This window comes from Punica granatum, chromosome 2, assembly GCF_007655135.1.
Source record: "Punica granatum isolate Tunisia-2019 chromosome 2, ASM765513v2, whole genome shotgun sequence".
Taxonomy (NCBI): Eukaryota; Viridiplantae; Streptophyta; class Magnoliopsida; order Myrtales; family Lythraceae; genus Punica; species Punica granatum.
This window is the reverse complement of record NC_045128.1, coordinates 11,585,391-11,602,711: the sequence shown is the minus strand read 5'-3', so window position 1 is coordinate 11,602,711 and position 17,321 is coordinate 11,585,391. Positions and strand designations below refer to the sequence as shown.

General features: G+C 38.3%; 1 protein-coding gene across 2 annotated transcripts; it reads left to right on the top strand.

Annotated features, from left to right (window-relative positions):
• Positions 1 to 1,949: 1,949 nt before the first annotated feature.
• LOC116198001 (pentatricopeptide repeat-containing protein At3g62890-like) lies at positions 1,950 to 6,105 on the top strand. 2 transcript variants are annotated; one of them, XM_031528296.1, is made up of 3 exons: positions 1,950 to 4,256; positions 4,340 to 4,505; positions 4,957 to 6,105. In XM_031528296.1, the coding sequence occupies exon 1, from the start codon at positions 2,051 to 2,053 to the stop codon at positions 4,142 to 4,144; it is 2,094 nt and encodes a 697-aa protein (XP_031384156.1). In that variant the 5' UTR covers positions 1,950 to 2,050; the 3' UTR covers positions 4,145 to 4,256; positions 4,340 to 4,505; positions 4,957 to 6,105. The 2 variants fall into 2 exon arrangements, with proteins under 2 accessions (XP_031384156.1, XP_031384155.1); XM_031528295.1 differs by having other exon boundaries at positions 1,950 to 4,505.
• Positions 6,106 to 17,321: the final 11,216 nt, after the last annotated feature.

The window sequence follows — 17,321 nt, the reverse complement described above, 5'->3', positions numbered from 1 at the left end:
CTGACAGAGAGTCGGAATTTTCGATTTTCTGTTCAGCTTGATACTTCTGTTTGCTTTACCGAAGGCAAATAAATACTTCTTGTCGCCGCCTTCAACATAGGGTTGCTAGGGGTTAATTTCATCGGCTCCTTTTTAAGCTTGAACTACCTGAACTATCGAGCTTCAGTCAACTTCCTCAAGCAAGCCTTTTGGATATCATTTTCGTTAGTCATATATGGTCTGCAACTTAGCAAGACATTCTTAACTTTGTTATTATGAAGCCCGGTGGTGCTGGTCGATTGATTTCCCGAAGCATGTACAAAGTTTTATTGCCCCGGTGATCAATCGCAACAGTTCTTGATAGTAAGTTCAAATAACCTGAACCATCTATCTTTGATACCCTAGCCATTTGTTCTCGAAATGATGCTATATTCAATTTTTAAATTCTCAGATTAAAGGCATTTCAGTCATTTTAAATCATTTGGTAATGGAATTTAACTTCATTACAACTCCGCTCTACTTCATTTTTTTTTCCAAATTCAATAATATAATCGTTACTATTATATCTTTTTCTTCTATTTAATAATAAATCTTCACATATTTTTTCCTAATCATTATTACAATTAATTTTAATAAATTCTTTAACTTCACTCTATTTTTTCATTAATTCAACAACATATTCATAACTTTTTTAAAAAAATATTTTTATCCTTTTTAATAATAAATTCTCAGATATTCTTTTTCCTATCAATCATTACAACCTTATTTATATATATACAATAATATTTGGAATGGAGTGGAGCTTAACTTCACTCCATTACCAAATGCCACCATGGCCCGCACTAAGTGCGCGAGTTTTTAATCAATATTAGTTGTATTAATTTATCAATTTAACACATGAATTCTATAAATTTAATTATTAATTTATTTCAAATTCATTTCAATTAACATTGATAAAAATTATATGTATAATACCTTTTTTGGGTAAAAATATATATAATACCTTAAATAAGTTTTTTTACAAAATAATTAGAATAAATACATAATAAAAATAGTAAAATAATTAATTACATAGAAAAAAGATTGAAAAAACTGAAAGTGACGTTAAAGAGAGAGGAAGGAGTGAGAGTGGAGAGAAAATGGGGGAAATGAGATGAGCGAAAAAAAAATAGTGGAACGTTATTTTTATTATTTTACCGTTTAACCCCCATGTGATGGTTATTACAAATTCAAATATATAAAGGTAAAATCAAAAAGAGAAAATTAGACAAAGAACACTCTCCTCATATATAATAACTAAAGCATGATCCACGCTACGTGTGGTCCAAACTGAAATTTAGTTTATAAATTTTAATCACGCTATGTTTGGTATTACATAGAAAAATTAATTTGAAATATAGTGTTAATTTTTCTTGGAAAATAGTTTTTTTTATGATTTTCTCAAATATAGGTGAATCTATAAATAAAGATTGAAAATGACTTAATCCAAAATTGTTAGATAATAAAAAATAATAATTAATAAAGAAGTAAAAAAAAGAAGAAAAGATCGATCATTAGAAAAAAAAAGTGAGAGGGAGGGAGAGGAAAAATAGGACATTCCATTCTATTATTGTTCCCCGTATTGATGATTCTCCGTCCACTTCGTTATCTTGCAAATCTATATCTGTATATAATATATAATTGCAGAATGGAAAGGGACGATTAATATCATCGTTTCAAATTTTCAATCTTCAAACCCTCAGCCTCTCAATGTCCAAACTTTTACGTACCCTGATATTAATTAGGCACTTTAATTTATTGCATGGTTGACATTTATTAACCCATCACATTAATTAAACGACCAAAATTCTAAAAAAAAACATTAATTAATTTATAATATTGATTTATTATTCTATACACAATAATAATAGAATTATAATTTAATGATAATTCTATATACAAAATAATAAAATATATAGCTGAATAATAATTGCGCGCAAAGCGCGGGTGTAGCGGGTAGTACCATATCAGCAGTGCAACCATTTAAACCGAAACTCATAGCTTGTTTTTCATCTGAACTCGAACCAATGAAATGGGAACAAGGTCCAATCTTCGGCAATCCATAGACGCCCTCTGCTCCCTCGGCAGCTCAGCCACCGAGTCCGTCTACACCCGCCTCGTCCTCGAATGCGTCCGAGCGAACGATGCCGAACAAGCTGCTAGACTCCAAGCCCACATGGAGTCGCATTCATTCCGACCCAACGACACTTACATCCACAACCGCCTCCTCCACCTGTACGCTAAGTCCGGGAAAGTTGGGACTGCACGTAACCTGTTCGACAGAATGCCCAAAAGAGACGTTTTCTCATGGAATGCCATGCTCTCTCTGTTTGCGAAGTCCAGGGCACAGGAGGACTTGTGGGCGACGTTCAATGACATGCCGGTTCGGGATTCCGTCTCGTATAACACCGTGATCGCGGGTTTCACTGATAACAGGCTTCCCAGAAAGGGGCTGGAGGTTTTTGCCATGATGGTTGTTGATGGGTTCCAGCCAACAGATCATACTTATGTGAGTGCTCTGCATTCGTGTTCGATGTTGTTGGGTCTTAGGCAGGGGAAGCAGATTCACGGCAGGATTGTGTTAACTGGTAGTTTGGGGACTAATGCCTTTGTGTGGAATGCGCTGATCAATATGTATGCGAAATGTGGAGAAATCAATCACGCCTGGTGGCTGTTTGACAAGGTGCCTGATAAAAATGTTGTCTCATGGAACTCGATGATTTCTGCTTATTTAGAGGTCGGGTTGCCCGAGAAATGCATAGAGATGTTCCATGAAATGCAGTTGGCAAGTTTGAAACCCGATCAAGTGACTATTTCCAATGTCCTCAATGCTTACTTTGAAACTAGAAGAGTTGATGAAGCAAGAAATTTGTTTAGTGAGGTCAAAGGGATGAAGGACAAGGTATGTTGGACCACAATGATCGCGGGCTATTCCCAGAATGGAAGGGAAGAGGATGCTCTGATGATTTTCCGTCAGATGCTGTTGGCGAATGCCCAACCCGACAGTTTCACGATCTCTGCTGTGATCAGTGCATGCGCAAAATTGGCATCTCTGCATCAGGGCCGGGCTTTACATTCAAAGGCAATTCTTATCGGAGTGGATGATAATTTGCTTGTCTCGAGTGCCCTTATTGACATGTATTGCAAGTGTGGAACCATCTCCGATGCTCGATTTGTTTTCAACTCAATGCCCTCTCACAATGTGGTTTCATGGAATGCGATGATCAGAGGTTATGCCCAAAATGGACGGGATCAAGAGGCCTTGTCCCTGTACGAAAGTATGATACAGGCGAACAAGAAACCTGATAGCGTGACTTTTTTGGCTGTTCTATCAGCTTGTATGCATGCAAATCTGATAGAAGAAGGGAAGAAGTACTTCAACTCAATCAGTAAAGATCATGGAATTACTCCCACTTTGGATCATTATTCATGCATGATCCACCTCCTGGGCCGTTCCGGTAGATTAGATAAAGCCCTAGATTTAATAAAACAAATGCCCCATGAGCCGGATTCCCTTATTTGGTCCTCTTTTCTGTCTGTTTGTTCGAAGAAAGGTGATATTGAACATGGGGAGATTGCCGCTAAAAGACTGTTGGAGATGGATCCATTTAATGCAGGACCCTACATCATGCTCTCAAATATGTATGCTGCTCATTCGAGGTGGGATGATGTGGCATCAGTGAGATCACTAATGAATAGCAGAAACGTTAAAAAGTTTGCTGCTTACAGTTGGGTTGAATTTGATAATAAGGTCCACAAGTTTGTGTCAGAAGATCAAGCTCATCCAGAAAGCGAAAAGATTTACGGAGAACTCCAGCAATTGACTAGAAGATTGCAAGAAGTGGGCTTTGTTCCAAATACCAGATCGGTTCTTCATGACGTGGGAGAGGATGAGAAGTTCTCCTCTGTTTGTTATCACAGTGAGAAGCTTGCTCTTGCGTATAGTTTATTAAAATTGCCAGGTGGGGTGCCTATAAGGATATTAAAGAACATTCGGATTTGTGTGGATTGCCATCTGTTTATGAGGTACATATCAAAAGTTATTGGGCGGCATATCATCTTGAGAGATGCGACAAGATACCATCATTTTATTGGAGGGGAATGTTCTTGCAAGGACTATTGGTAGCGATGATCGCTTGGACGTGGAGAACTTTGATAGAAGCTTCCAAACATTGCAATCCCTTTCAAAGATTATTGAGAATGGAATTTTGCTGATCGAGCTTCTTCCCGAGATCTGGGTATAGTTGAACCTCTGAAAACTCAGATCTTCATTATCTCTGGGTGAGAACAATGACAAAGCTAATCCCTGAAGGTTTTGCAGAAGAGGGGTGGCAAGTCATTATACAAGCATCAGGTGGAGGTCAAAATTTAGATGGAACCACTTGCAGTTCTGATGCTTCTTACCTGAAATTTTCAAATCATGAGTTAAGGGTTGCTGTAGCTTCTCATCTGGAATTGATACAAGAACAGCTCCAATGCCGACCAAGGTGAGAGGATTTTATATCGCAGATAACAATCATTCATTCTTTGATTATCACTTCTTTTCTGTAACTTGTTCTATCTGGTCATTACAATCATCAGAATGTTATGATCTTTCTTGAGCCTTTCTGTTCATCATATAAATAATTCATGCCCATACCCAGATAAATGCTCCGGGATGGGCTTTAATCAATATTTTTACATGTGATCTCTAGAAAGGACAAACCAAGATTAGATTCTTGATAAGAACAGAAGGAACCCCTATCATGAAGAAAATATTAAAGTAACTCTGCCAATTTCAATATGAGGTCTTTAATTCATTGCATTTGGAGATAAATTGGTGTTCACAAGGAAGAATCTCTCCAGCATTTATCTAAGAGGAAATTACAGAAACTGAGATTCACCTTTTGCATTATGCTGATATATGAGTGGGCTAATTTTTGCATTATCTGCGCACAGGTGAAGAATCTGAACTTATCTGCCACACAGGTGAAAAATCAACTTTGTTGACATTATATATTGCTCAAACTTCGTAGGAAGGGAATGAATGAAGAGCTAAGCGGGAGTCATAATCAGGCTCCTCTCTCTTTTGTGGTGGCTTTTTGGCGGTTACGTTACTGAAGCGAATGATGAATGACGAATGACTCAATCATGCATTTTCTTTAGAAGTTGTCCCCCTCTTCTTGGGCGGGACCAAACTCTAGGAATTTATCTTATAAGGGCGGGCACAGATGGCTTGCCCTTGACTCGCCCAATGAAGTAGACTAGTCGAGATGCCCCACAAATTGATCCAGATATCACCTTAGCTATAATAGAGAGAGAGAGAGTAAAATGCAGTTCACTTGGGCCTAGTTGCAAGTGCCTCAACCTCGAAAAATTTGCACTTTACCCACTAACCATCTTAAAGAGAAGAAACATTGACCCTAGTTTACTTTTCCGATCACTTTTTTAACAAAAAATAATTTATTAACTTTAGATTTTTAAAAAATAATTTCAAATATTTAATAATTCGAAAAAGAAAAAGCAAAATGTTCAGAGAGAGAGAGACAGAGAGAGCGCTAGTGAAGAGGGTGGTGGCTCATTGGCAGCCACTGCGCCCCGACAACCTCTCCTAACAAGCAAAGCCTAATCATTGGCGGCGGTGGTGTGGCTTTGGACAAGGTAGCATTGACTATTGGGGTGTGAGCGTGAAGAGGCAAGGGCTTTTGAGTTTAGCTGCGATTGTAAGCGACAAAAGACGAAATCAAAGAATGTATGATTGAGAGATTTGGCAAGAGAAGGGGGTGACAAGGTCACTGGAGGCCTCCCTTCTGTCCCTCCTCTCTCTAAACTTTTTGTTCTTCATTTTTGGATTTTTTATTTTTAAAATTATTTTTGAAATTCTAAAATTAATAAATAATATAAATTAACTTTTGGCCAGAAAAGTGAGGGTGCACCTTGCTGCTATTTGAAAAGGTCGGGGATACAGTGCAAATTTTTAAAAGTCGGGAGCACATTGCAACTACACCTAAAAATTAAGGAGTAAACTGCATTTTACTCATTAAAAAAAAATGTAAGATCTCTTGCTCTAACAGCACGTTTGGTAGCCCGGAATGGGCCTTCCCTTGCCGGACCAAATCCATATTGAACGCACACTCTATGGCTTGGTTGCCAAAATGAATGCAGAAAGCCATTTTTGGATCGGGCCCTATTCCAACCCAATGCTCCTTTGTCCTTTCTGACGAAGAAGTAATGAATCCCCAATCTGGCCTCGTTCCTTGTGGCCCAGAGCAGATAGAAACAGCTGAAATTCCATTATTGCCCCCAAATGTTGAAAATAATTATATATATAAAAAAACCCATCGTTCACATCGTCAGTTCACAATATCTCAAGGAAAAAAGACGTAGATGGCAATGGCTGGAGGGCGGCGACAGCGAGCACGAGGGCGGTAACGATGAGCTCTAGGTCAGCGCGGCGAGCTCAAGGAACGGTGAACAAGTTTGATCAGCTGAACCTAATTACTTCCCATTTCTCCGAAACTCTCTTCGATATTACCATTGCTGCTCTGTTCATGGGGTTAGGGTTACCCTTGTTACTAGTCAATCTTATGAAAGCAAAGCGGCTATATATGCAATAATATAAACAGAGACAATTTTCTCCTAGCATGCCATGGCTGCATGAAAACTTTCACTTAAACTTTATTTCTTCTGCAGATATAGATATTTAAATTAATTTAGAGCATGATCATTGCTTAGTGAAATTTTGTTGGGTATTACCATTTTGTCGGGTCTTGGTGGTTTTGCATTATAATGGATATTTTGTCGGGTATTATATTTTATTTGCATTATAGACTTGTGCTAATTATGTGCTTGTTGTACTACATCTCAGAAATTCTTTCACGGTCTTCACTTTTAATTGTTATTTTTTGTGTGTTGTATGATAGTCGATCTCTTGACTTATGACATTATTTCTTTTAGGTTTGTTTAAGTCACTACAATCATGGATCCCCTAAATTTGAGAAAAAAAGTGGTTGTGATGACCTTTTGGTTTCAGTTGTGTGCTACTATTAGATGTCTCAGGAATCTTGAACTTGAAATATCTTTGTTATATAGCCCTAGACCCCTTGATAATTCTTATTCGGCTAGTTTTTTTTTCCTTAAATGAAAAGAGACTATATTAAGAGGCTTGTGCATAGTGATGATGTTACATGCATTGAGCAACTGAGAATGAATAAGCGAGCATTTTTCAAACTATATCAAATGTTAAAAGTTATTGGGGGCTTAAAGTCTACAAAAAAAAAATATGGAGGTGGATGAGCAAGTAGCAATTTTTTGCATATTCTTGCTCATCATGTCAAGAATTGAGTCATCAAGCATAATTTTGGGAGATCCGGGGAAACTGTTACCTGATCTTTTCACAATGTGTTGAAGGCGACATTAAGATTACAAGCACACTTATTAAGAAGCCTGAGCCCATTACTGCCACCACAACTAATGAGCGTTGGAAATGGTTTGAGGTAACTTTAGTAATTAAACTTTTAACAAAGGAAATTGACCTCTTGAGAGTAATTGATTGACTTAATTTACTTGTAAAATTGTTTAGATCCTTTAGATGACACTCATATCATGATCAATGCGCCAAGTGGATAAGCCTAGATATAGAACTCGTAAAGAAGACATTGCTACAAATGTTTTAGGAGTTTGCGCATCTTACATGCAATTTATATATGTTCATCCTAGATGGGAAGGTTTGGCTGTTGATGGTAGAGTTCTTCGGGATGCAGTAAGTAGAGAACATGGATTGAGAGTACCTCATGGTAAGTGTATATTAATAAAATGTTATTCCATTATCTGAATATCTAAATATCCTACATAGAAATAACATAGGTTTTTTTTTTCTTTTTTATTATAGGATGCTATTACCTAGTAGATGCGGGTTACATAAATTGTGAAGGATTTTTGGTACCATTTAGAGGGCAAAGATACCATCTAAAAGGACACCAACCAAGAAATATAGAGGAATTTTTTTAATATGAAACACTCTAATGTGCGTAATGTCATTGAAAGATACTTTGGATTACTCAAAATGCGTTAGAGTATTCTTAGAAGTCCTTCATTCTATGGTGTTCGAACTCATAACCAGATGATCATCTTATGTTGCTTGCTTTATAATTTTATTAGGAGGGAGATGCCAACTGATCCTATTAAAGATAAAGTGCCCGAAATAGATGATATCGATACCAATGGTGAAGCCAACCACATTGAAGAGATTCAACTTCTAATGATTGGACTAATTGTAGGATGAATCTAGCAAATGAAATGTACAACAAATGGAGAGTATAATTGGATTAGCTAATATGTCTAGCTAGCTCATATATTTTCATCTGTTTAATTATATCTTCTTATTTATGTAAACCTTAATGATCAAAATTATTGGGTTGTAAACCTTTTGGGTTGTCTTGCTACTATTAACGAATGTTGTTTATGAAATTATCAGGTGGGTTTATAGCTCATCACATGTTGATTTCTGTCCTATTGATGAAAATGCTAATAGTTTTGGGTTTCATCTTTTGCAAAATAGTGTTTCTTGGGTATGGAATGACACTCGGAGGGTTTGCCATATTCAGTAACCTTTCGATGAATTGCTTGCATTTTTAAGCTTTCGTTGGGGTTCTTGTGGTTTGTGTGCTGATGACTTGATTGTTTGTAATAAGCTTCTCTATAGTGTAGTATAAACTAGATATAGCACAACTCATTTACCACTTCTTGACTTATTGTTGGTGTGATTATATAGATTATGGCTGAAAAATCATCATCTCAAGATAGTTCACAAGCAACCAAGCGAGGTAAACATAAGTGGATTCCAACAGAAGACGCGGCCCGTATATTGTGCATGACCGACCTATACAATGAGGGTCATTATAATGCTGACACGGGATTTAGGTCGGGCTACCTTCTAGAGCTTGAGAAAATGTTAGCAAGGATGATATTAGGCTGTCAACTAAACGCGAGACCGCACATTGAATCTAGATTGAAGATTCTAAAGAAGAAATGGGGGCATAGTTCATGATTTAATACATGGAACTTTCGGATTTGGGTGGAATGAAACTAGAAAGATGGTATATGCTGAAAATGAAGTTTGTGATGCCTATATAAAGGTTAATATTTATTTTATTTTATTTATTTCTTTCATTTAAGCGGTTAATGGAATTTGAGTCATTGGTTGTTAGCTTTAATGGACTGATAGCTGGTTTAATGAGATTTGTGGTGCCTATATAATATGCTGCTGTTCGTTATTATGGTCATTTTGGTTCATTAATTATTCATGTTGAAATTAATTTGATAAATTGTATCATACCAATGATGGTTGTTTCGGTGGGATTTGAGTAGTTAACTATTGACTAATGATCAATTTCTTTACACAGTGTCACAAAGATGCTACTCAATTCAGGACATGTACCTAACCTCATTATGAAGAGTTGACGGTTATATATGGTAAGGATCATGTTATAGGGAAAGATGCATAGGTTGCAAAAGATATACTCGAGGAGATGGAATTGGAGGAAACATAAAATCAATGGCAAAATTTAGAGGAAAACCTTAACTCGATGGTTGGAGAATTCCTTGATGTTAATAAAGATATGGGTTCACACACAAATCAACCATCAGAGAGCATTTCACTGGGAAGGAAAACGAAGAGGAGTAGTTATGATTTGAGTCTCTTTGTTGATGCCATGAAAGACGTGACAAAGGAGTTTATAGATTCTTCAAAGATTTTGGCAAATACCTTGGCTACAAGAGATAGCATTCAAGAGAAGTTTGTTGAGCTAAACGAGGAATTTAGGGAGGATCGAGGGCTACAAAGTTCAACAAATTTGAATCGAGGGCTTCGGCAAATCGACGATTCTGTCGAAGGACATGAGACGGTGAGAGACAAAGGACAAATATGGAACGAACAGGAGCAGCTTGGTGCCAACAACTGAGCGGACCAAAGATGTCAGCTGCTTGATGCTTACGTTGGGCATTCGATGATTGATGAGAATCCTGCAACTGAGGGGGTAGTGTTACTAGTATCACGGGGTCTATAGAAAGGTAGAAGAAGAAATTAAAAATTTCTTACTCGTGAAACTAACCTCAAGACCTACTGAAAGAATAGAAGCAGATAAGACATACTTGAAATTAGCTAAGTCGTCGATAAAGCGCTCTATGCGTGACACCTCTATAAGTATTCACACTGACTTTGTTGACGGGTCTTTGAGATCGGAGGTGCTAGCGGCCAACGCTCGAAGGAAGCACCGGCGCAACCGATACTTATTAGAGTAATGGACTCTTCGAATCGGACTTTCCAATATGATTTATACACATATATTCATATACACATACACACATATATGTCCGCACATTTATACATGCATTCATTAAGCTTCCCCTAATTGCTTATATATATATGAGCCCATCTATTCTAAAGCCTTCTCATTTGTGCTTACCATTCTAAAGCCTCTCATTTGTGCTATTTATAAGCAATTAGGGGAAGCTTAATGGATGCATGTATATATGCACCCATCCATTCTAAAGCCTTCCCATTTGTACTATTTATAAGCAATTGGGGGGGGGGAAGCTTAATGGATGCATGTATATATGTGCGGACATATATGTGTGTACGTGTGTGTATATGAATATATGTGTGTAAATCAAATGGAAAAGTCCGATTTGTAGAGTCCATTAGTCTAATAAGTATCGGAGTTGCGCCGGTGCTTCCTTCGAGCGTTGGCCGCTAGCACTGCCGATCTCGAAAACCCGTCAACGAATTCGGTGTGAATACTTGTAGAGGTGTCACGCGTGAGGCGTTTTATCAACGACTTAGCAAATTTCAAGTATGTCTTAGCTGCTTCTATTCTTCTAGTAGACACATGGAGGGCCATATGACTTGCCATGCAAAGTGGCCTTTCATGGAGTTGCCAAGTGGCTCTCTTTCGAGCCTCGGTGTGTCTCTATTTTGTGTATAAATCGGCTCCATTTTAGTCTAATAAAAGGGTCTAATTAATCGGTAAATTTAATCTCATTAAATCTCAAATTAACCGGTTGCATCTTAATTCGTATAATCTCTATTAGACTATTTAATTGCTTCAAGATTATCCTGTCGATTTAGTCGTCGTGTGTGATCCTGTAAGTTTTCAATTACGTTGATAGTAATATCGAAATCTCTATTTCAATATTACAAATGGTGAATGATATCTAGCAATGCATTACTGCTATTCAAGTAATCAGAAAATCGGTTGCTCGATGAACCTTGTAATCTATGTTATCATACAGTATAATCCATTTGTCATATATATTTCTATTGAGCCCACGACATGGTTATTGTCATCCTTGTATGGCTTAATCTCTCTTTCTTGGTTTACTGAGTAAGTCTTATAAAAACAAATGGGCTCGATATCTCTATATTGATTTATTTGGGTATTCAGCAAAAAAAAAAAAGATTCATTTGGGTATGCATACACTTTTAGACTCTACCCACCAAGCGGCCGTGAGATATCACTCTCGTTACATAGGAGAGACAAATCTTATCTTGATCACTCATATTACTTTCCATGCTCTGTGAAATACCAAACTACTGTTTTTATAACCAGCCTGTTACATGGCGTTTGATAGCATCAAAGTATATGACATTACATGTAGGAATCCATGGTGAACTCAAGTCACCTATGCACCATAGTCATTATGAGACTTGCTAATGACAGTCACGTAACAACTCATGTAATAGTCAGCCTCGTACACTTTACTCCTAATGTATATATGCAGTGTGATTCCATGTCTCCACATCTATGACCTATGAGACTTGGTCATCAATGAACACCTACTTGCACTAGAGCCAAACTGGCATATCCCTAATGCCTAAGGACCTAGTGTGAGCCTCATGCTTGCGCTGTACAAGAGGCTTCATAGGATCAACGAGATCCTCATATGTTGGTATTCTACATATCTTCACATCTCCTCTATCGACCATCTCGCGGATGAGATGAAAGCGCCTGAGATGTTTGGATCCCTGGTAAGATCTGGGTTCCTTAGTCTGCACAATGGCTCCATTGTTGTCACAATAGAGATCCACTGGGTCTACGATGGCAGAAACCACACCAAGTTCTGTTACGAACTTTTTAATCCAAACGGCCTCTTTTGCGGCTTTAGAGTCAGGGTTATACACACCTATTGTTTCCTATTTGGAAAACTTCCAGCTCACAACACCTCCATTTGGGCATAACACATAGTCTGACTGCGATCTACTATCGTCCTTATCGGATTGGAAGCTAGCATCGGTGTAATCTATTACAACGAGCTCTTCTTCGCCTCCATATACCAAAAACATCTCCTTAGTTCTTCGCAAATACTTAAGGGTGTTCTTTACTACGATTCAATGTCTCTCACTTGGATCTACCCGGTACCGACTCGGTATGCTCAAAGCATATGAGACTTCAAGCTGAGTGTATAACATAACATACATGATGGATCCGATAACTGATGCATATAGAATCCTACTCATATGGTCCCTCTCCTCTTGAGTAAAAGGACTTTGAGCCTATGAAAGGCTCATGCCATGCAACATAGACAACGATCATTTCTTAGAATCCCACATGCCAAAGTATCGAAGCACTTTGTTTATGTATGCACTCTGACTTAGGCCATGTAGTCTCTTGGATCTCTCTCTATAGATCCTGATACCTAACATGTTGGTAGCTTCGCCTAAGTCCTTCATGGAGAAACACCTTCCCAGTCAGGTCTTCACAACACCTGTAGGAAAGGAATGTCATTCCTGATCAGAAGTATGTCGTCTACATACAACACTAAGAAAACCATTGTGCTCCCACTAACCTTCTTGTAAACACAAGGTTCATTTTCGTTCTTAATGAAGCCAAACTCTTTGATTGCATTGTCAAAACGAAGATTCCAGCTCCTAGAAGCTTGCTTCAGGCCATTCATAAACCGTTACAACTTACAAACATTTCCAGCACTATGTGAATCGATAAAACCCTCGAGTTGTATCATGTACACATCCTCGAGGAGCTTCCCATTCAGGAGAGCGTTTTAACGTCCATCTGTCAGATCTCATAATCATAATAAACTACAATTGCAAGCAAAATCCTGATGGATTTAAGTACAGCCACCGGGGAAAAGGTTTCGTCAAGTCAACACTATGAACTTGTTTGAAACCTTTTACCACTGGTCGACCATCAAAAGTAATCACATTACCGTCCATGTCAATTTTTTTTTGAAGACCCACTTTAACCTATTAGGTTTTACCCCTGCAGGTGAGTCAACCAAAATCCATACTTGTTTAGTGAACATAGACCCCATCTTAGATCACATAGCCTCCAACCATTTCTTGGAGTTTGGATCTATCATGGCTTTCACATAGGTTGAAGGCTCGTCATTATCTTTGAGTAATACGTCATTATCTAGAGTCATGAGAAATTCATATCTCTCAGGCTCACGACGTATCCTACCAGACCTACGAGGCTTCTGTATCACCTGTATAGAGGACTGTGCCACAACACCTTGTGGTACTTGTTATGCAATCTCACTCGTTGATTGGTTAATGTCATTTTGTGGTAGAACTTTCCCAAGTTCTAATTTCCTCCTACTAGTTCTTTTGAGAAAAAAATATTTCTTAAGGAATATTGTAGTTCGAATGACAAACACTTTGCCATCGGTGAGATTATAGAAATAGTATCCCCGAGTTTCCTTAGGATACCCCACAAAGTAAAATTCGTCCGACTTAGGGCCAAGCTTATCCAAAAACATCACATAAACTTCGCAACCCCATATCTTTAGAAAAGCATATTGGGACATCTCTTATGCTACATCTCATATGGTGTCGTTTCAACTGATTTCGAATGAGCATGATTAAGTATGAGCGTTGTAGTCTGATTTCGGGTAAGTCCACATGACTCATCAAAGATCTAACCATATCTAATAAAGTTTGATTCCTCTCTCAGTTACACCATTCCACCGTGGTGTTTCGGGTAAAGTCAGTTGGGATAAAATCCCACACTGTCTAAGATAGTCAGCAAACTCATAGCTCAAATATTCACCTCCTCGATCTGATATCCGTAAATGTAAAGAAGTAGAGATATCCACCTCTAGCAAGCTTGTTTATCGATCCATATACATCGGTATGTATGAGAGCAAAAAAATCACTAGCTTGCTGGCCCTTTCCGGTAAATTGGGCCTTTGTCATTTCCCCATTAAGCAAGGTTCGCATATATCGATCGATTCTAAATCAAACGAGTCTAGTAATCCATCTTATGGAGTTTGGAAATGCGACTCTCGCTAGTATGGCCTAAACGACAATGCCAGAGATAAGTCCGGTTCGAATCATTCGACTTGAGCCGTTTAGTTTCCACGTTATAAATGGGCGAGTTAAGATCGAGAACATACAAATCATTACTCATCTGTGCACTGCCAAAATATACATCATTCATGTACATTAAGCAACATTTTTTCTTAATAGTGAAACAAAATCATTTCTTGTTCAAACAAGAAACATATATTATTTTTCTATTAATAGCAGACACATAATAACAGTCGTCAAGATCTAGTACAAGCCTAGTAGACAAAGATAGGTGATAAGTCCCTACAGCTAATGCAACAATCTTGCTCAATTTCCAACGCGTAGGTCCATTTCGCCCTTTGCCAACGATCTATTGTTCCTAATATCCTACACATTTCTACAAATGTGAGCACCACACTCGGTATCTAATACCCTAGATATAGAAACAGTAGATACATTAATCTTTATAACATGGATACCTAAAATGAAAGTCTCACTTCTCTTCTTCTTCCTCAACTCCTCTAAGTCTACCTTACAACTTCGCTTCCAGTAGCTAGTGTTGCCATAGTGGAAGCAGCAATTGTTATTTACTACCTTGGCTTTGGGCTTCAAAGCACTGGAGTCATACTTGATGCGCCATTAGCCTTCTTGCCTTTCTTATTGCCTTTGCTCCTTTTCTTGGTCTCCTGGACCATCTGAACAAGCGTCCCCTTGTTGATATTTTGCTTAGTTATTCTTAACATGCTAAGCATTTCAGGTAATGGTTTGTTGAACTCGCTCATGTTATAGTTCATGACAAACTGACTATACCTGCCGGGCAGTGACTGCAGAATTAAGTATGTGACCAACTCTTAGCCCAGAGGAAATCTCAGTCGTTCTAGTGTCTCCACGTATCCAATTATCTTGTGTACGTTAGGACCTGGAAGGCTGCTTTCAATCAACCTTGCCTAAAAAAGAGACTTTGATACCTCAAACCTCTCATGCCAAGCTTGCTCTTGATAGAGTTGCCTGAGATGTATGATCATATCGTTCGCCCCAATGTTCTCGTGTTGTAGCTTCTGCAGCTCTGGATCCATAATGGCCAACATGAGACATTCGACGTTCATGACATCTTCCTAATGCTTCCGTTAAGCATCTCTATCAGCTTAGATGACATTATTAGGAGATGGCGTAGGAAGAGGTTGCTCCAACACATATAACTTATTATCCTGTTTGAGAATAATTCTCAAGTTCCGATACCAATATAGGATATTATTCCCGAACAGTTTGTCATTCTCAAGGACTAATCGCAAATAAAAGACACCAATAATGTTCACCGCCATGAAAACTATCCTAGAAATATGCAAGATAAGTATTATGACATAATAATATTTAATGAGAACTTTATTATATATTGCTCATACTATTTTTATCAAATCAATGACCCCCCACCACTGATCCGGAGAATCTCATTCTCATAGTGGTTCAAGATCCATTTTTCACCAAGTTCTGAGTCAGCGAAGGCTGATGCGCCTAGAACTGACTATTTAGTAGGGAACTTGCTTTTCCGATTGCATCACATGCAACTCTTGGTTAGTTGGGTGAATAATTCCTTATTTCGATCTACCTTGTAGATCGATGCCCAACTCCTTGCCTCTAAACTATAATCCTATTAAGCGTGCTCAGTTAAGTCCAACCCACCGGTAAGCTCAACGCCTTACCAGGATAGATGAGGATATCCTGCAAGGGCAAGGTCTACACATTCATGGATCTTGGTCTTGAGGAGCGTTACACGGTGGATGCTATGGAATTAATATTTTTGAGGGATCTTGTCAATATTTAAATCGATCTCACCATATACTATTATGTAACCATTATATAATAGTTACTATGTATAACTATTATACCAAAACACCAATAACAATCATGCATGTATAACTATCATACAAACACAACTATAGCCTAGTCTAGGTCTATGGCCATGCATGTATACATTCAACAAGCATAAAATCGTATTTCACGCTTCTATCTACTCAAATTCTAACTAGCTAGGCTCTGATACCAATTGCTAGTTTGTCGGGGTCTAAAGAAATGTAAAAGAAGAAATTTAAAATTTTATAGCCGTGAAGCTAGCCCCAAGACCTACTAGAAGAATAAGAGCAGATAAGACATACTTGGAATTTGTTGTCGACAAAGCGCCCCATGCGTGATGCCTCTACAAGTATCCACAACGACTTCATCAACAGATCTTCAAGATTGGCAATGCTAGCAGCCAATGCTCGAAGGAAACACCGGCGCAACACCGATACTTATTAGACTAATGGAGGCAGAGACGGGGTTGGGGTTAGGTTATTCGGTAGAAGCAAATTTTGTTTTGCTTTATTACTGGGCTCTAAAAAAAAATCCCTTATCGAGGTAGAGACAGGGTTTGAGAATTGAGTAGTGGCGAGGCAGGGATAGGGTTAGGGTTAGGGTTAGGGTTAGGTTACTCGTTTGCTTCATTACTTGGCTAAAAAAAATAAAAATCCCTTATCAATCTATCTGCCCGCCGGCCCCAATGAATTGAATCCAACCCAGCATAACATACTTTCGTACTGGCCCAGGCACGGCCCTATAAGCATGGTGATATTGGGCCAGGCCTAAAGTTGCCAACTTTACATGTCGAGAATTGAGGAAATGGCGGCGAAAATTGAGGCATTGCGTAGCTTCTCCTCCAAAGTTCGGGGTTTTCAATAACCTCATCAAGGGAATCGTAGTAATCCTAGGCAAACTTCTCAGGGGAACTCAAATGCGGAAATCTCTACATGCCAAATCTGTAAGAAAAGAGGCCATGATGCATTAATATGTTGGCATCGGCTCGATAACAGCTTCTACGGGAGTGATATTCCACAAACTCTAGTAGTGTTCCACATTTATAATCCGAATGAAGAGGAATGACACCTTGACACGAAGTGGCAGCTCATACTACAGATAGGCCAGGTCAACACTTGCAACCGTTTCCTTATTATGGATCAAATGACGACATGGTTGGGTCTCTTTA